The sequence below is a fragment of the Amia ocellicauda genome, chromosome 9 (genome assembly GCF_036373705.1).
Source record: "Amia ocellicauda isolate fAmiCal2 chromosome 9, fAmiCal2.hap1, whole genome shotgun sequence".
Lineage (NCBI taxonomy): Eukaryota > Metazoa > Chordata > Actinopteri > Amiiformes > Amiidae > Amia > Amia ocellicauda.
In genome coordinates this window covers 13,743,253-13,763,464 of record NC_089858.1, presented here as the reverse complement: position 1 = coordinate 13,763,464, position 20,212 = coordinate 13,743,253, and the positions used below count along the sequence as shown (strand labels likewise).

General features: G+C 50.1%; 1 protein-coding gene across 2 annotated transcripts in view; it reads left to right on the top strand.

Annotated features, from left to right (window-relative positions):
- whrna (whirlin a) overlaps positions 1–20,212 on the top strand; it is a 36,759-nt gene that overhangs the window by 14,856 nt on the left and 1,691 nt on the right. Inside the window, exons 2-12 of one of the 2 annotated variants that reach the window (XM_066713264.1) lie at positions 5,554–5,772; positions 7,080–7,205; positions 8,834–9,057; positions 10,086–10,125; positions 13,146–13,358; positions 13,746–13,964; positions 14,813–14,845; positions 15,292–15,363; positions 16,915–17,467; positions 17,788–17,966; positions 19,858–19,980. In XM_066713264.1, the coding sequence (XP_066569361.1) occupies positions 5,554–5,772; positions 7,080–7,205; positions 8,834–9,057; positions 10,086–10,125; positions 13,146–13,358; positions 13,746–13,964; positions 14,813–14,845; positions 15,292–15,363; positions 16,915–17,467; positions 17,788–17,966; positions 19,858–19,980 (2,001 nt within the window). The remainder of the gene's footprint in view (positions 1–5,553; positions 5,773–7,079; positions 7,206–8,833; positions 9,058–10,085; positions 10,126–13,145; positions 13,359–13,745; positions 13,965–14,812; positions 14,846–15,291; positions 15,364–16,914; positions 17,468–17,787; positions 17,967–19,857; positions 19,981–20,212) is intronic. The other variant, XM_066713265.1, reaches the window with a different exon arrangement.

The window sequence follows — 20,212 nt, the reverse complement described above, 5'->3', positions numbered from 1 at the left end:
TGCACCAGCAGTGGTTTCTGTCATAATCCCCCTAGGACTGTGCACGGAGTTCCGGGGGAGCAGGCATGAAAGTCAAGGGTGAAAGTCTATAAAACACTAAAGCTTGTAAAACTACAGTTTCTGCAGAAAGACAACGAGATGTGACTGTTGGGGGGGTGGGGAGCAGGGCAGCATTGCAGAGTGTGGGTCTGTTTCTGAAAGTCATTATGAACCCCACATGTGTGCTTAATAGATATCAATATTAAATATTAACCCATTTTATTGATCTCTAACACAGTGAGTTATAATATATGTGTGTATATTGGTGTGCTTACAGAAGTTGAGCTGGGAATATAAGTGCTCGAACACAAGCTTCAGGACACTGTTGAAAGCACAGGGCCACACACTGGACTGGGCCCACTGCTCTGGGGTGTCAGGCCCACGCTCTGAGAGACTGGGTTCATCTCACACAGGGGCACTCGAGCACATATTCGAGATGATAAAAATAGCGACACTTACACCCGCCGCACATCCATCGGCTCATAGAGTGAGAGCGGTGTGAGTGGCTCTGCCTTGTTGACATTCAGAATCGACTCTTTAATCTGCCGCCAACCGTCAGTGGAAACCCATTGGGAGGGGCCGATGGAGCATTTCATAATGGAACTCGTCACATAAATAACTACATTAAATCATTGATTAATGGTGTAATGGATGAATTCATGAGTTAGTAAATATTCACATTTGCTATTGAACACCAGGTCAGCTTTCGGGACGCTCTGGGGCACCGTCAGAACTGGGTCAGAGTCTCGCTTTGATCTCACAGCTGTACAGAGTCTTCTGAGTGATTGGGACTCTGCTGCTGTACGATCCCATGAAAGAGCAAAGGCATATGCCAGGGCCATACAGAGAGAGGGTGATGGCAGGGAGCCAACAGGGAGTGAGCGACACTGAAAACGAGTGAGGGGACGATGGTGATGGAGTGTGGCAGTTGAGCGTGGAGGGATGGGGTGAGTGGGAAAATAAGGAGCTGCAGAGAGAGAGAGAGAGAGAGAGATTGAATGTAATGGGAATGAGAGACTGAGGGATAAGGAGAGAGAGAGGGATTTGTATCCTTCCTTGTGTGCCAAGTTGTTGGGAGTCATGTCGCACTCTGGGGTGGGGGGGCAAAGATGTTTCAGATGTTGATGTTGCAACAGGCGTGACTCAGTCAGTTTATAGGAGCCCCTATGTCAGGTGATAAAGCATTTTATTGAGTGATAAGCACTGCTTTAATGTCAGACAGTCATCCTTCACTCCCTGGGGCTCCACAGAAATCCTGCCTGAAGCTCTGAAGGTGTTCAGTGCTGAAGGGGGGCAGCTACACATGGGAGTCAACTCCAGGGTGCGAGTGCAAAACTGCACTGCATAGTCCTGATGTTATAAGTTGCTGAAGTGTTGTGACCACATGCTCTGTGTGTGCAGCGCTCTTGTGTGTGCTCTGTGGGGGGGGGCTGTCATCCCCCACGGCTTGCTCTGTAAGTGCTATCTGAGTCAAAAAGTGTTCGATTAACGCTGATAATGGGCCGTCTGTGAGCGTCGCTGTGCTGGACCCACAAAGCACTTTATAAATCCATACTGCGCTGTGTTGTATTGCCCTGTGTAACTGTACTGTATTGTATTTAAATTCAGTGTCACGCTGACAGTCCTGTACAGTGTGTGTTTTTGTGGTTGTGCATTATGTGGTAACACTTTACAACAAAGTGGTGTGATTCCTCATTAATTCATTTATGAATACCACAACACATCAATACCTCAGGCACATGAATCTTAACCCTGGCCCTGACCCTAACCCTGTTATACGTGTGATTAACAGCAGAACTCAGATGAACTGATGCATGACATATTCCTGTGTTAATCCTGTGGTATACATAGATTAATTCACATTAATCACACCTCCTTATTTTAAAGTGTGGTTTTCTCTTTCTGTTGGAGCTGACAGGGTCGTTCCTGCAGGTGAACTCCTGGGGTGTTCATTCCTCACCGTGTCTCTGTAGTGTGTGTGTACGGGAGCTCACTTGTGAGTTAGTCAGTGTTAGTGTTGGCTATTTTGTTGGTTGGTTTATGCATTTAGCAGTTTTTCAGGTTTTTTTGTTTGTGCATTGGTTTGTTTAGATCTTTGAGGCAAGTGGTGCACACAGGAGAGCTGTCCATCTCTGTGACAGTGCTACAGGGGCATATGGTAAAATGGTGTGTTACAGAGATGTACAATGCAACACACGGCAGCGCAGCGCGATGTTAATGGAAGTTATACGGTGTTGCCAAGCAGTGAACAGCCGCTGCAGCGGTGATGAGGAGCTGCAGCACATTACAGTGTTACGGATCAGTGGAAGCCGTGCTGTGAAACCCAAGATAACACAAGGGGTCCCTGGGCTTCCCCCGCCCTCCCCCATTCCAGGCCTGCAGCTGCCCGGCACCACGAATCTCAGGGCAGATGCGTGTAAGAAAGTCAGAGTGAGAGAGAGAATAAGAAACGCGACACTCAAAGGTGTTTTTTCTTTCTGGGTCAGGCGAGGAAGACTGGACCTACTTGTCTTGTTATTAAAGTGTGTTTCTGGGCTGAGACCTGGTGGGGGGGAGGAGGTTGGCAGGGGGGTGTTGGAATGATGGGCAGAACCAACTTGAGAATTCTAGAATGGCCTGTCAGAACTGTTAAAGTAGGTTTTGGGGTCAGCAACAGGGAAAATATAGCAAAGATATTAAGTGGATTTTTTTTCAAAGCCTTGTTAAGACAAAATTGCCCCCGATTTTCTTGAAAGTAGCTGCAGAACCAGCAAGAGCCAGAATGCCTGCAGGTTTGGAGCTGACAGAAGTAAAACTTTTGACGTAAATGGAGTGTTAACATCATGTACAGGAGAGCGTGTAGTGCTTTGTGAAACACAAAATGGGATGCTCACACTCAGTCAAACACACACTCACTCACGCAATCACTCACACTCAGTCTTACACACACTCACTCAGTCGCACACACATTAATGCAGACCCACACACATACACAAACACACACTCACTCACGCACTCACACTCAGTCTCACACACTCACGCACACACACACTCACACACTCTCTCACACACACTCACGCACACACACATTCACACACACTCTCTCTTTCCCTGGTGTGGAGGAGCCTCCTGCAGTATTCATACCCTCTGTCCCAGTTCTCAAGTTGAAATCAAGATGTCAGTGTTCAATAAGGCTGAAAATGAAGTTTTAAATTGGCGATGTTGAAAACAAAAGCACCTGGAGACAGGAGGCTGTGTGAATATCAGACAGGAAATAAATAAATATATGACTAAAAGCGTACGCAGTCATTGAGACTGGATTGTGGATGGAAGGTTTGCGACTGCAGTCACCGAGCTGCAGTTATTTGCTCTGAGAGATGTGCACGGGGGCTGATGGGACGGGGGAGACGCGCTGTGATGTGTCAGCATGCTCAGGACGTGACAGGAGCTGGGGCTGCGTGCTCAGGGGCTCAGCAGCACACGCCTCTACAACACCAGGGCTGAGGCCATGTGTCCAGCCATTGACACCAACCACCCACCCAGTGTTGCGTTAGTGTCCTATGTATAAATATTGTAGGTATAGATATAGACAGACAGATGGTGCTGAGGCACTGTTGTGACACTCCGCAGCGAACACTCGTAGCACACTGTCCAGTGATCCCACACAGAGGCCAGGGGCACAGCGCTGCCCCAGGGAGGGGGCAGCAGGCCGGACCCAGTGACGCACATCACATTCTCTTCAATGGCAGACTGACTAGTGAGGATCGTCACCGTGACCTTGCTCCCCGAGCTCCCAGGCGTGAGAGCCCAGCATTATAAATAGTGCTGAATGCCTTCAAATGAGGCCTCTACCTGAGCTGAGCAACAACAGCCCTGTCTTTCGCTGTGGACTGAAAAGCTTTTCTTACTGCCAGGAGATCGAGGGAAAGAGATAGATAGATAGATAGAGAGAGGGAGAGGGAGAGAGAGGTAGACTGCAACTACACTGTCACATCAATTTTTATTTCTTATAAAGATTGCGTTTTGTAGTAAATGTCTTAATTTTAAATCTTAAAACATATTTTAGTTGCAGTAGAGTTATTCGTGGGACCATATGTATTTACAACAGCAGCTGCTTGCTACAGGTGAGCTGGAGGGGGGGGTGCTTTATTGTCCACTTTGTCCTGTGTTCCTTTGAGAGACAAACTGGCCACAGATTGGAAGGAGTTCAAATTCCCATTAACACAGGCTTTGTTGTTGTGTATCTACTATTATTATGTTAATGGAGGCTAATAGATGTTAATGTCTGCTGCTTATGACCCCCCCACCCCCCCGCCTGCTGTTCGTGCTGTGCTGTTGTTATTGTTGTTATTCTTGTTCTTGGAATTGTTGCGGTTCAGCTCTAACACACACACACTCACACCCCCACAGTGAGTGCGTCCATCCGTGCGTGTTTGTGTTAATGTGAGAGCGAGGGTGTGTGTTTGTGTCTGTATGAGTGTGTGTATGCGAGTGTCAGAGTGTGTGTGCGTGTTTGTGTTAATGTGAGAGTGTGGGTGTGTGTGTATGTGTATGAGTGTGCACGCGTGCGTAAGCTGTGTACAGACTCGTTATCCAGTGCGTGTGCCAGGTTAATGAATGTGCCAGTTCCATGAATGTGCCAGTTCCCCCTCAATTAGCGCCGACAATTAAGAAGGATCTGAGTCCTTTGCAGGAATTGCAGCACTGTTGTGTCTGTCTCTGAACCCCCCTCAATTCACTCACTGCAGCCCCCACCAGCTCCCCTGCTGGCTGCAATTAAATTAGTCTGTACTAATGGGAGTAAAACAGGACTCTAATTCTCCCTGTAACAGAGAACTATCAGTCACCGTCTGTGCCCCCACTCCCACTCCCTCCTTCTCACTCTCTTTCCAACAGGACACCTATCCTGTTACATGCGGAAATACAAATGTCACGTCCTAATAAACACGCAAATGAGAGAGAGAGCAAGAGAGTGAGTGAAGGGGGTTGAAAAGCTTTTAATTAAATCATTGCAGAATAATTGCTTCTGATTGAAAGGAGTAGTCAGGCTGCTAATTGGCTCTCAGTGGCATGCTGCATGCTGATGGGCTGCTGGGCATGGAGTGGCAGACTCGTGCCTGCCTGCTTCACCCCCGTTCTCCCCTGCAGACGTGAGTGTAAACACTCCTCCTGTTACACTGGGGCCCTGCGCTCCCCGGCTCTGGGGCCAGGAGAGTACATGGCAGCTGGACTGAAGTGTTTTGGATTCTTTTTTTAATTACAAACCTCCTGATGATGTTGTTCTCAATGCTCATACTCCTGCCTATAACAATGATAACAGTACTGAAACACATTGTATTTATATAGCACCCTCACTATCTCTTTTCTCCCCCTCTCGCTTTCCCTCTCCTCCTCACTCCTTCCCTCTCTCCTTCTCCTTTCTTCCAATTCCCTCCCTGCCTCTCGCTCCCCAATCTACCACCCCCCCACACCCTCTCGCTCGCCACTGTCACTCCTCCCTCATTCCCTCCCTCCTTCGTTCCCTCTCCCTCTCAGGTTCTCAAGGGCTCCAAGAAGCTCGGCTTGTCTGTGCGCTCTGTGGGCCGGATCCCAGGGGGCTACGTCACCAACCATGTTTACACCTGGGTGGACCCCCAAGGCCGGAGCGTGTCCCCACCCCCTGACCTCACCCAGCACCACAGCGCCACCCTCAGGCGGACGGACAGCCAGCGGCGCAGCCACATGCAGTTGCTGCAGGAGGGAGATGAGAAAAAGGTATGTGGTGGGGGAGAGAGCTGGAGAGATGGGAAGGCAGACGGAGCAAGGAAGGGGGGGGAGAGAGGGGGGTCAGAAAAAGGGAGTAGAGGGGGTGAGAGGTAGAGAGAGGGAGAGCAGGGAAAGGGGGATACATTACATTAAAATAAAAGGAAAGAAATTGAAAAAATATGTACTGAATGAATTTGAATGAGATGAAATTGAGTGAGATCTGTCCCCAGTCTGGTGGGCCTCCCTGTGCACTTCGCTTTGTTCACTGATAACAAAACAGCTTCAAAGCTTCTGTGATAATTCTGTGTGAGACAGGTGGGGGACTGGGAGTGATGGGGGGCTGGGGGGAGCGTGGGCTACTGAGAAACAGAGAGAGGGAGGCAGTATGGGCCTGTGGATAAAGCAGAGAAAATAGTGTTAGAGAGAGAGAGAGAGATGGCAGGAAAGCAGGGCTGGCAGGAGTTCAAGCTCTTCTGATATAGTGAGCAGGTCTAATTAAACGGCTGATAAAAACCCCAGTGATATACGGGCTCTGGCTGTGTTCCTGCGAGCAGCCAAGGCTCCCGAAGATATTTCCTCAGCGCTTTTTAACGGCCGTGTGATTCGGCCTTTGGTCACCTGCCAGCAGGGGTTAACCTGCGCAGTGACCTGCTCCCCCTCCACACCCTGCCAACTCACAAGCTACAGCAGAGAGACGAGGGAGAGAGAGAGAGACAGACAGAGAGAGAGAGAGAGAGAGAGAGAGAGAGAGAGAGAGAGAGAGAGAGGAGGGAGAGGGAGAAAACAACACAAAATAAGACACCTTTCCATTCCCCCACAATCCTCACCTCTCTCAAAATCTCTCAAAATACATCAGTGTTGCTGGAGCGTTGACAGACAGGTCTGGTGCTCAGGAACAGGGCGATGAGGAACAGTCAATACAGTTAATATAAATGTTTAAGAATTTAACAGACATTGACAGACATACAGTATTGACACAAATTCTTTCTCTGTCATGGTATTGCACCTTGCTGTTAAGTTAGCTCACCTGTGTTCTGAAAGCTGTTTGCCATTGAGACAGGAAATTCAGTCCATGTACAAACCCCGAGGGGACGGTGGGAACCTGTGTGTGTGTGGCCCCAGTTTCACCACTCCAGTTTCACTTCACTCTGAAGTTGTTTTAAACAGGACAGGTGACTTCCAGGAGGCCCTGCTCTCATCCTGCACTGTTCAACTCTCACTCTCGGCACCCTGTTTTGAGCGGGCATTGTCTGGATGCGTTTGCTTTGGCTGTAATGATTGTTGCTCACTGATGCAGGGTTGTTGTTGCCCCGCAGGTGAACCTGGTGCTGGAGGATGGCCGGTCGCTGGGGCTGATGATCCGGGGGGGTGCAGAGTATGCACTGGGCATCTATATCACCGGAGTGGACCCTGGCTCCGCGGCTGAGAGCGGGGGGCTCAAGGTCAGCACCTCACCTCGCCACCTCTCTCTCTCTTCCTCTCTCCCTCTCTCCCTCTTTCTCTCTGTAGTGTAGTGTAGTGCAATGCAGTGGGTTCGTCCCTGACATGTTGACAGTAACTCTCAGCATTAAAGGCACACTCTCAGCCACGACCACTGCTCTGGTGTTCATGCAGGCTGTGTCAGTCAGTATTGACAGCACACTCTTGCCCCATCAATTAGGGCAGTGAGTCACGGCTCTGATAATTGCACTCTGAAGCGTTACAGTTGTTAAACAGAAAGCCCCCTGATAACACTGTGGCAGAATACTGATTTTCTTCCGTCTGTGTGTGTGTGTGTATGAGCCGCAGTCTGTGTCTGTGTGTGAGTGAGTGTTTGTGTGCAATTGTGTTTGATTGTGTGCCCCAGATCAGCCAGACAGTCCCCTGGCAAGACTCAAACTCGACCAATAAAAATCGAAATAGTAATATTTTAAATGAAAAAGCAACAAATGAAGCTGGTAATGACGCAATAAAAATGCAAATACAAATGCCTGATGTGCTCGTCCACGCTGCCTGTTTATCCCCACGCCTCGGCGTTATTTCGGCTTTCTCTCCCTCTCCACCTCATCTCAGTGTGTTGTGCCTCCAAGCGTATTTATTGAGCAATAAAAGTAAGTGCGTGTGCCTGATTATTCTCCGCGTCCCTGGCAGGCACTAATGTGCAGTCAGGCAGGCCGACCGCTCCAGTCCAGCCACCATGTCATCAGCCCAGGCAGCAGGTACCAGCAGTTTAAAACCATCACCATAGTTGACATACCTTTGTCAGTTCCCTATAATTATCCTTATCCTATATTATTTACCCATGTTATTCTTTACTACTACTACCTCTACTACTAATATACTCGTATTTTATTATTATTGTTATTTTTGTTGTGACGCCCCCTACTGGCCATACGCGACTACTCCACCCCTCTTGTTACATCCCACAGCAGAGGGAGCTTAATGGGTAGATGGGTTTAATTCACATGTTATTGTTTCCTGGTCCCTTTACTGTAATGAAACAAATATACACAATATGAGGTTTAACAGAAAACTCACAGAGCCTATAGCTTCCCTGCTTTTTTCATATACACAGACACAAATGGATACGATCCCAAGTTAAAATGATTCTTAAAAAAAAAAAAACTATAACGAACATCCAGATTCGATTGTGTAAGAGCAACAGCTTGTGAACAGAATAGTCAATACTCAATTTCCCTCCCTTGCATGCGTGTGCGAGAGTGTGTGTGTGTGTGTGTGTGCCAGTGTGACCAACAGAAGGACTATGTGCATATGTCTTTGTCCATGTGAGTGTGTCTGTGCCAATCTGCCTACTTCACCTCTGTGTGTATCTGCCCACACTATGACCAGTGCTCTGTTCTCTGTGTGTGTGTGTGTGTGTGTGTGTGTGTGCTGGTGTGCTTGCTTGTGTGTCTCTGTGTGCTTCTGTATATGTTGGTGCCTGCGCATGTGTGGGCCTGTGTACCTGTGTGAATGTGTGTGTATATGTGTGCGCGTACGCCTGTGTGTGTGTGTGTGTGTGTGTGTGTGTGTGTGCTTGTGCGTGGGTGCATGTTCGCCCCCGTGTGTGTATATGTGTGTGTTCGTTCAGGTGGGGGACCAGATCCTGGAGGTGAACGGCCGCAGCTTCCTGAGCGTGCCCCACGACGATGCCGTGCGCCTCCTGAAGTCCTCGCGCCACCTCATCATGACCATCAAGGACGTGGGCCGCCTGCCGCACGCGCGCACCGTGGTGGACGAGACGCGCTGGATTCCGAGTTCCCAGATCGCAGAGGACAGTAGCGTGGCCGGCAGCTCCGGGGGCAGCGTGGCAGGGTGCGGTGGGCTTCCATCACTGTAGGCCTGTGCTCAGTGAACTGCTGACAGCACAACCTTTGCATCAGAATGAATACTGGCAGCAGCCATTGGACACTGGTGATCCAGCTGTGTAGCCACTGCCTGACTGAACTTTGATAAGGCGAGACCCTTGATTATAGGAAAGAAGGGGTAATGAAAGAGAGAGAGAGAAAGAAAGGTGAAGAGAGAGGACAGACTTTTACCCTCAGCCACACAAAATAGCACACTCTCCCTCTCCCCCTCTCTCCCTCTCCCTCTCTCTCTCTCTTTCTCTCTCTCTCTCTGTACCCAATCCAGTTAACTCTAGCTCAGCTTCTACTCTACATTATTAGTGCTAATGGAGCATGCTTGATTGAGAACTCGAAGGGGAGATAAATCCCAGAGCTGCACAGTGAGAAACATGCAAGCTGGCTGTTCCTGAGCCAAGCGGCTGTAACTCAGCAGGGCAGTGCAACACACAGCATAGAGGTGCACTGGACCTCTGTGTATGTGTGCATGTCAGTGTGTGTGTGTGCGTGTGAGTTTGTGTGTGTGTGGGTCGGTGTGTGAGTCGGTGTATGGTTGTGTGTGCATGTGAGTGTTATTAATTATTATTATTATTATTATTATTATTATTATTATTATTATTATTATTATTATTATTTATTTAATCACAGCTGCCCTTACCCAGGCAGACTTACACATCACACAAGAAACATTTTTTCAAAAGAGAAATGACAGAAAACAGCCAGTTAGTGAAATACCCCCGGGCACATGAAGTTATCTTCAAGTGGCGCTGCAGGGGATGAGGACAGCAGCAGACACATGGGTACATCTGATTTTAGCGTCATTGCTCTGTTTGTAAGCGGCCATTGCAGAGTCTGTAGGCTGCAGAGCAGAGCAAGGCCTGGGTGTCAGGATGCCCGCTGATGCCCGCCGATGGCTTTCACCTGTACCTTTGCCAGCGAAGTGCTCCTGCCCTCCAGCTGGTCATGTGCTTCAAACCCATCTTTCTGCCTCTCTTTCAGACTGTCGATGGATCATCATGGGGTGTCAGCTTCTGGGAAGGTAAGGTTGGCGCTTGTCTCTTCCCAAATCTACCTCATTGCACTGCCCTCTCAGGGTTTTAAATAGATGTGGATGTGTGTACATCTCCAGGGGCCGTGACGTCTAGAGGTCTATAAGTAGAAGTGTGTGGCTTTCACAGGGAGATGGGAACATGCAGACCTGCATTGCCTCTCCTGTTGACGTGATGCTCTATGGGTGGGAGGGGCTGTTATTTTAGAGAGCAGATATAAATGAGTGCAAAGGACACACGTGCGCACAGCATTTTTTTTTCTCTTCTTCAGAAGAGCATTGGGAGAAAGGCAGGCAGGGTGGTCAGGGATGGAGGGGGAGTAGGAGATGGGGAGGAGAGGGAGGAATGGACAAGGGTCAGGGGGGAGACTGGTAAGGGGGGCGGGAGGCTTGATTGGACTCTGGATTGGATTGTCTTGCTTACTGACCCTTTTTTGGGGGGCGGGACTGGACAGAGAGAGCGGGTGGAGAAGATAGAGGGAGAGAGAGAGAGGGAGCGAGAGGGGGAAACTGGAATCAATAAGCCCTGGAGGAGAGAGAGAACTGCAGGCCTTGAGGAGTCACTTTCAATCTGGAGGGAAACAGACTGTAAATAGGGAGAGAGTCCTGACCCCCCCTTCACACTGCCCTCACAGCCCCACCGGACACTGCAGCCTTCACTACCTGCAGCCTTGTAGAGAGGAGTGTGTGTGAGTGAGAGATTGTCCAGCCAGGGTGCACATAGTGACACACAGTATCGGAATGAGGAACAGATTGGCGCAGCTCTGAAACTACCTGAACTAAAGGGATTCTTATGAGAGAGAGAGAGAGAGAGAGAGAGAGAGAGAGAGAGAGAGAGGAGAGAAAATGGGAGGCAGTTTGTGTAGATAGGGAGGGGGAGATACGAGAGGAACAGACAGAGAGTGAGAGTGAGAGCAGGGGGATAGTGGGTATTGTGATGTGTCAGTGTGAATGTCGAGAGACAGGAGAGGGGGACAGAGAGAGAGAAAGAGAGAGAAGAGAGGGGGAGAGAGGGAGAGTGAGAGAGAGTGGCTGTGTGTGCTTGTGGTCCCGTGTAAAACCCATTAGCATCTCTCGGCGCGGGAGACAGAGAGAGAGAGGAGAGGGGCAGGCAGGGAAAGGGGGGATGTAATTGCACCATAACCTTGAGAAGTTGTGCTGTGCCATTCCTGGCTCTGCTCACGGTTAACTGTGGGGCGGCCCCAGCCTATCCCTGCCCTATCTGTCACTGACAGACAGACACAGGCGGTCCCAAGCTGACCTTTTTTTTGTTACTTATTTTTTCTCGCTACTTTATGTCCTTCAGTTTTAGCTGTAGTTGTGTAGTTGTCGCTCCCTCCCTGGCAGCAAGGTCACACTCACCAGCACAGCCTGTCGTGGAGTTGGATCACAGCGCCACAGCAGAGTAACAAGCCCTTGTGTCTCTAATACAGACAGCTCTGCCCCTGCCCCCTCCCCCACCGTGCAACAAATGAACGCCTTCCTGCATCGATCAAAGCACAGAGTACGTCTCCGCCCACTGGCAGTGTGGGTCTCCGTCGATTCGCTATCTTCGGGGCTGGGGGCAGGGTGGTGGATGAGCGCAGACAAAGACAGAGCACCCCTGACCATTGCCTCAGACACACGGGCCTGCTGGCCAATGCTAAACAGGAGGCTGGAGACTGCAGCGTAACACCATTCCCACCTGCTGCTCGGGGGGCCTCCGGGCTCATTGGGATGTAGGCGGCCCTGCAGTCAGGTCAGGAGGGGTCACTCTGTGCTGTCCTGCAATTGCCCTTCTTAGAAACTACACTACCAAAACTTTGGCTGCACCACAGCGCTGGCTGTGGTAGAGGGGCTGGTGTGTGGCACACAGCGTGAGTTGAGCAGGAGTATCTCGGGCTGGAGGAGGTATAGCAATGCTGCTCTACAACTCTGCGTTACTAAAACCCACCATTGCCAGCTTGTTTTGTATTTTCAATTAATTTTCCTGTGAAATTGTTCTTAACCAGGAGGGATGAAGAGATACAGGGGAGGCACCATGGTACATTATAGTACAGTACAATGCAGTGAAGTACATTAAATACAGGTGTCATCTGGGGACAGGTTGCCACCTGACTGTGAGGATTTCCTGCAGTAAACTTTTGTCAGCTTGTGCTCCAATTAGGGAAAAACAGGTGTAAATAAATGTGGGATTCCCGTAATCATGAGAAAAATAAGGCCCCTCAGGACTGCTGTCATCTTGTTTATGTGTTTATGTATATGTATTTCTTTCTTTCTTTCTTTCTTTAACTGTCTCTCAAAATCCTCCCTAGCAAGTTTGTCCCCATCTTGTTTTCTTTCATTGTCTCTCTCTCAATCCCTCTCTCATTCTGAGTCTCTCTCACTCCCTTTCTTTCAATTTTTGATTCAATTAAAAAAAAGCTGTATTGGCATTACTATGACTAAAGTAACATCAGCTTTGCCAAAGCATCAAGAACAGGCCGATGGGAACAATAAATACAGAAATCATGCATTTAACATTTACATAACATTGACTTTCTCTCTGTCTCTCTCTGTCTCTCTGTCTCTCTCTCTCTCTCTCTCACTCTCATTGATTAATTTAATTGGCTAAACAGACACATAAACAGATAATAACACGCAAACCACTAAACAAGTGCTAGTCTGACCTCGAGGGCTGAGATGATGTTTGTAAATTTGCTGAGCCGTGGAGAGGGAGAGCGGAGCCGGAACCCCCCCACCCCTGGCCGACAGGCTGACTTTGAAGTGGTGTCTGTGAATAAAAAGCTAATTAAAATCTGTATGATTGCAGGCCCAAAGGGTGTTGGGGGGTTGTGGCTCGGGGAATCTGAAGGAGCTTCTCCTCACAGACTTGTGTCAGCTCCCTGCCCATTTATTTATTAATGTTATTTAACAAAAGTCAAGCATTTATAAAGGGTTTTAAGAATCTGTGTTTTCTCTCTGTCTCTCCACTCTGTGGGCACTCTCACCTCTCCCCTCCACCTCCTTCCTCCTTCCCTCCCTCTGTCCAGTCTGGATTCTATAAGGGTGTGGCGGGCTCTCAGGTGACCCTGTCCAGCCTGGTGAACCAGTCTCGGGCATTGCTGGAGGAGCAGGGGCGCCACCTACTGACGGAGCCGGAGCGGCGCACGCTGGGCTACTATTTGGAGGAGTACCGTATTGGCCACATCGCCGTGGAGGCCCTGGTCATGGCACTGTTCGAGCTGCTCAACACGCACGCCAAGGTAATGTATAAGCGAACGAGCCTGGAACAGCACACTGAGAACACGCTTACAAACATAACAAAAAGACCCCAACAACACAACAACAAGAACGTACCAAAAGCAAAATACGCTAACAACACCACGTCCACACACAACACCAACACCAACATATCACCCACATGCCACAAACAACACCAACACCAACATATCACCCACATGTCAAAAACACACCAATAACATGCCAGTCACATGCCAAAAACACACTAATAACACACCAAAAGGTACAGAAACATCCAAATACACAAGCTTTGGTGTACAGCAGTTTGTGCCAGAAGTTTATAATGTAAGCAGGTTTGATATAACAGCCACTAACTCTGTGCTCCCTCTCTGACCCCCCACCCTACAAAGTTCTCGCTGCTATCAGAGGTGCGGGGGCTGGTGACCCCCCAGGACGTGGAGCGGTTCGACAGCCTGGTCTTGCGCAGGGAGATCGAGGGCATGAAGGCTCGGACGGGCGGGGGCGGGGTCGCTGGTGGGGCCACCGACTCCTTCTCGCTGGTCTCCTACCCCGAAACCCTCACCTCCTCCGGCAGCTTCCTCACCTCCACCACACTCAGCTCCGCCCGGGTACGCCTGCCACACCCACACCCTCCCTGTGTGCCTGTCCCTCCCTCTCTATATCTGTCTGTGTGTGTGTCTCTCTCCATCTCTCCCTCTGTCAGTATAGGTTTGTCTCTGTGTCTCTCTGTCTCTGTGTGGGGGTTGCTGTGTCTTTGTCTGTCTGTGTCCGTGTCTCCGTGTTTCTGTGTCTGCAAGTGTGTGTCTCTATGTGTCTCTGTCTATCTCTGTCTGTAACTAGAAGTGTCTAGAAGATACTTTATCTGCATGTGACACTACCTCCTGCATAATGTGTAATTGAATATGTAATATTTCTATGGTCGTATGCAGGTCAGTATAAATCACAATGTGTAGGCTAGTGAAAGCAGTATTATTTATGTGACAGTGTAGAGCAGGGGTGGCCAGCTCTGTTCCTGCACATTTTACAGCTCTCTCAACATTGTCTCTGGATACCTTGAACACAGAGAAATTGTGACTAATTAAGCTCAACAATTGGCTCAATTAAGCAGTTATTGATTTGGATAAAACAACAACCCTGGTGTCGAGGTAGACTAATAGCAGTTGATGTAGTGTCTATGATACTACTACTAATACTAATACCAAAAAACATGCAAAAGATCACATCCAGTCTAATGACACTTGGATTCTGGGATACACATCAGTACACACCAGTACACACTAGTACACTGCACTCCCCTGTAAGCATTCTGTGTCAAAATGTTTTTCAAAATGAAGCTCAGCGCCTGAACAGGGACCGTACTCATAGTATCCAGAGAGTAATCATTATCCGGTCTGGTGTTTTGTGCCCACCTCCAAACTGCATCCATCCTGCTCCCCCACCCCACTCCTCCCTGCAGGAGCGCTTGCTGTGGCTGATCGATCTGATGGAGGTATGCCCCCCCCCTCCTACCACACTGACTGTGTGTGCAGTGTTTCGGTGCCAACAGCATGTTTTACACAGTGTTAGAAGAAAGTGGCGGGGTTTGGGGTTGCATGTTTGCAGAGATTGTCCCCCCCTCCCTCTCTCTCCCTCTCACTCCCTCTCTCTTCCCCTCTCCTTCCATCTCTCACCCTCTCCCTGTCCTTCCATCTCACTCCATTTCTCTCTCCCTCTCCTTCCATCTCTCTCCCTTTCTCCATTGCCCTCTCCATTCCTCTCTCTTCTCTCTTTTGTCCCTCCCTTTGCCTCTCAAATAAAATTCAAGATGAGCTTTATTGGCATGACATGTTTACACAAGTATTTCCAAAGCATTTAAAGCTCTCTCTCTCTCTCCCTCACTCTCTGACTCTCTCTCCCTTGTTCTCTCTCTCTCTCTCCCTCGCTCTCTCTCTGCAGAATGAGAGTATCATGGACGGGGGCAGTGAGGTGGCCCCGGAGAATCTGGACAGTCTGCCGGATGTCTCTCTGGTGAGCAGAACCCCACGCTGCTCTGAGGGTGCAGTGGAGGAGTGGGGGTGTGGGAGAGTGGGAGGGAGGGATGATGAGTGTGACAGAGAGGGGCGACTGGAGAGATGAGGTATGAATATGAAGAGAGGGATGGGGTGAGGGAGAGGAAAGTGGAGGGGCCGTAGAGGAGTGATGGAGTGAGATCGTTTGTGTGTGTCTGTGAGAATTTGAGTTTGAGAGAGAGAGAGATCCCACAGCTGGGCGTGGAGGTCTGGGCATCGTGGTAAACTTCAAAGCGACACATTCAATTCTCTGACAGCTGCAGCTTCTCCTTTTAACAGCACGGCGCAGTGGGAGAGTACATAAATGAAAATAACATCGAGCGCACATTGATGGGATGGTCCCCATGGCTGTGTGTCTTCCCCATTGTGTCTGACAGACCCTGACTGTGCCCCTGAGCAGAAGTGTTGGTCACGAGGACAGAAATAAATTAACAGAAAAATTGTCACATCGGGAAAAAATCCATTCCATCCACAGTTTATTTTGGGGGGTGGTGGTTGATTTAAGTTCCTCACCGTTTGTTGATTGTTACATGATTTTTTTTCCCCCTCAACATTTGTATTAATTTATTATTTATTTATTCAATTGTCCTGTTTATGTTTCTATAATGTGTGTTCTTAAAATTTTGATCTGAAAACTGAGGACCATGGCAGAGGGTATGTTAGTCTCTCAATGTTTCCCTCTCAGTCAGTGCCGGCTCCACCGCTGCCTCCCAGTACACCCCGGCGCTGGTTTTCGATGCAAGTCTCTTTTTGCCTGTCTGCTCCTTTATTGCTTAATTAATATTGAGCAGCAAAGGAGCAATTAAGTAATTGCATCGAAGTCCGGCAATGGTTGATGACCGCAGGGCCGAGCCCCAGTCACTTACCTGTTTTCTACAGCACTAGAGATCGCCGGGAGACAGACCCTGGACAGAGTGTGGCAGAAAAAAAAGTACAATTCGGAGCAAAAATACGAGTTTTTAAGTCTTTATCCCATTGTGTGCATTGCTTCCCTCAGTCTCAGTGTCTTGAGGGATTAGGAGGAAACATGATTTTTTTTTATTTCTGGGTAATTAATTTTTTAATTATTTAAAACTGGTTGTTTGGGTGAGAATTCCAGTTGCTTCTAGGTCTCATGGAGTTCTTCAGCTGAGTGGTAGGTCTAACCCCCAGCCCCACCCCCTCCCTCTCCCACTGCAGGGATCGGCAGCCCTGCTCCTGCAGAGACACCAGCTGAGCTCTGAGCGTATCCTCGGACCCAATTATTGGCCTAATTGGTTTCAGGGGTGTAGCAGAGCAGTGCAGTACAATACAGTACAGTGCAGTACAGTGCAGTACAGTGCAGTATAGTGCAGTGCAGTATAGTTCAGTTCAGAGGAGTTCAGGGTGGTACAGAGCAGTGCAGTACAGCGCAGCGCAGTGCAGTACAGTTCAAGGGAGCTCAGTGCGGTGCAGTGCAGTACAGTACAGGCAATCCGCAGTGCAGATATCTGAGCGCTGTGCACTGACCGCCTGTGTTTGTCTCTCTCAGGACGAAGTGCAGTCCAGCACAGACTCCCCCCCCGCGTTCCGCCCCCCCCCGCCCCCCGCCCTGCAGAGGCGTCCCAGCCGGAGGGAGCAGCCCAAGCGCTCATCATCCGAGTCCTCTCAGTGCTCCGGCCTGTTCTTCACCGCCCCACCCCACGACCCCCGCGACAGTGAGACAGCCTCCCTGGCCTCCAGCGTGGCCGCCAAACCCCCCCTGGGAAAGAAGGAGGTGGCCCCCCAGCTCTCTCTCGTCCCCCAGCATCACATCGGCCCCTTCCCTCGGGTCCAGTCCCCGACCCGAGCCAACGCCCTCCCCCCGCCCCTCTCGCCCAACCCCTCGCTCTCCCCCAGCCCCCCCCCACCTGCCACCACGCCCAACCCCCCTCCGCACCCCGCCCACCCTGCCCCAACCCCACCCAAGCTCCCTCCCGTGCCCAGCCCAGAGAAGCCCCTTCCCTCATCCCCGGCCTCCAATCAGCACTTTGTGATGGTAGAGGTGCACCGGCCCAACGCAGAGCCAGATGTCAACGTGGTGCGCCCCCTGCCCACGACCAGAGGTACTGCAGCGTGGGCAGAGTTATTCTCCACTGTGTTTCAGCTCCACCTACTACTGTTTGTGTACTGACTCCTCTCCTCTCCCCTCCTCTCCTATCCTCTACTGTCCCCTCTTCTCCACTCCCATCCACTCCTCTCCCCTCTCCTCTTCTCTCCTTTCCTCTCCTCTCCTCTTCTCTCCACCCCTCCTCACCCCTCTCGTGTCCTGTCCTCTCCCCTCCCATCCTCTCCTCTCGCTTCCCCTCCTCTCCTCTCCTCTCATCTCAACTCCCCTCCTCTCCTCAAAACTCCCCTTCTCTCCTCTCCTCTACCCTTCCCCCAGGTGCCACTCTGTCCCAGCTGTCAGACAGTGGACAGACTCTGAGTGAGGACAGTGGGGTGGACATTGCTGAAATGGGGGGGCACAGCAAGGACGGTAGCCCTCGCCCCACCAAGACACAGACACCGCCCCCCCCCAGGGACGGGGCAGACTCAACAGGGGATGAGGTTCCTGCCAAACCGGTGAGAGAGTGAGAGGGAGAAGGGGGGGGAGTGGGAGTGAGAGAGGGACAGTGGAGTAGGATGAGGTGGAGAGGGGGGATGGAGAGGGGATGGTGGGAGGGGAAAGGGGAGAGGGGTGAGATGGGAGGAGCTGGGAAAGGGAAAAAAGCAGGGCTGGTGAAGGTGGTATGGAATATGAGGCTGAGAGAGAAAGTGATGAGAGGTGAATGTGAGGGTGGAGAAGAACAGAAGTGAGGAAGAGGTGGTAAGGAGACAAGAAGAAGGAAAGAATGCAGGCATAGGGAGGGACGGGGGAGATAGAGAGGTGGGGTGATTCCCCTGTATATTCCCCTCGACCTTGCCCGTGTTTTGTGGAGTCTCACGGTACAAGTGTGTCTGCACCCGAGCCCTGAGGTTTCACAGGCACTGGTGCAGGGCGTGGGGGGGACACTCAGGAATATTAATTACCTTGTTTTATTTGTTTATTTATATTGTATTTTATTTTGTTTTTTGTTTGCTTATGCTCATGCTTCTGTTCGCTTTTAAACATCACCATCTCATCCATCATTGCTTGGTAAAAAAAAAAAATAATAATAATTTTAAAAATGTCGTGGTCTGTTGCAATTGTGTGTGTGTCTGTGTGTATGTTTGTGTGTCTGTGTGTATCTGTGTGTGTCTGTGTGTGTGTGTGTGTGTGTGTGTGTGTCTGTCTGTTGCAGTTCCGAGCCGAAACTTAGGAGTGTCACGTCCTGAGCCGCAGCCCCTTCGCTGTGCAGTCGTATAACACACTTCTGTGTCGGAAATATCACTGATCACACGCCTGCTCTACTTCTCTATAGAGCACTTCTCTCTAGCTTACAGGGCCACGCTGTCTGGCTCTAGCATAGGAATAAACTACAAAATAAACAACTGTCCATAAATTATAATTGTATAGCCTCTCGACCATTCTGCGTGGGTGTCTTTATTTCTTGCCACTGTGGGCTCTCTCTCTCTGTCTCTCCCACTCCTGGTCACCTCCCGCCATTGTAATGCTTTTCACCTCTCTCTCCGACTCCCAGGGGAATTAAAACAAACAACAACAAACAGATACTGCACAGATTGTCCTGATCTCTCTATCTCACTCTTTTTCAATATCGGTTAATCTCTCTCTCTGTCTCTCTCACGGAGACTCCTCTGCTCCCCTGCCCTGTATTTATTGCTTTCTCTGTCCCTCCTCACCCTCTACTAGGAAATGAGTTAACACACACATTCTGCACAGACTCTCCTGATCCCTCTCTCTCCTCTCTCTCTCTCTTTCTCATCTCTCTCTCTCCTTCTCTCTCATCTCTCACCCTCTGCTCTCTGCGTTTATTGCTCTCTCTGTCTCCGTCAGACTGGCAGAGTGTGCTGGAGCACCTGGGATCAGCACTGCAGTGTGCTGGCCCCGTCCCCCGTCTCTCTGTCCCCTTGGCCCTCTGTCTCTCCTTCCCTCTGTCCCTCTGTCTCTCCGTCCCTTAGTCCCTTTGTTTTTTGTCATTTTACAGTTGTCTGTGTGTACATCAGTCTGTCTGTCTGTCTGTCTGTCCGTGTGTTTTTATTATCTGCGTCTGTTTAGACATTTATATATGGGGCTCATCACAGCCGAGAGCACTCACTCAGCGTGTCTGTGCGTCCGTCTCTTTGCTTGTCTGTCTGTCTGACTGTCTGTTGTTCTCTTTGTCTGTCTGCCTACCTCCCTATCTGTCTGTATGTCAGTCTTTCTGTCTGTTCATCCCTCTGTTGTCAGTCCGTCTGTCTGCCCTTCCATAATTAATGTGTGTGTTTGGGGGTGGGCCAGTCTTTGGAATTGTACAGTACTGTAAGCAACCTCATTCATTCAGTGTGTGTCTGTCTGTCTGTGTGTCTGTCTGTCTGTTGGCCTGTGTGTGTTCAGCCAGGGCTGCTGGAGCCCACCTCCACGCTGGTGAGGGTGATGAAGAGTGCCAGCACACTGGGCATCGCCATAGAGGGTGGGGCCAACACACGCCAGCCCCTGCCACGCATCGTCACTATACAGGTCAGGAGAGAGAAGGGAAGCAGTGGGGAGGGGGGAGATAGGAAGGAGAGGGGAGAGAGAGGAGAGGGGGACCAGGAAAGGCAGGAGGGCAAGGGAGAGGGGTTTGAAAAAAGGCGGGGGGGCAGTAGGAGGGAGAACGGGGCAGAAGACACGGGAATCAGGAGACTGAAGAGAAGGGGGGAGGGTACAGTAGAAGCCTTGAGCGCTCGATCTGTTTTTGTATTTATTGACA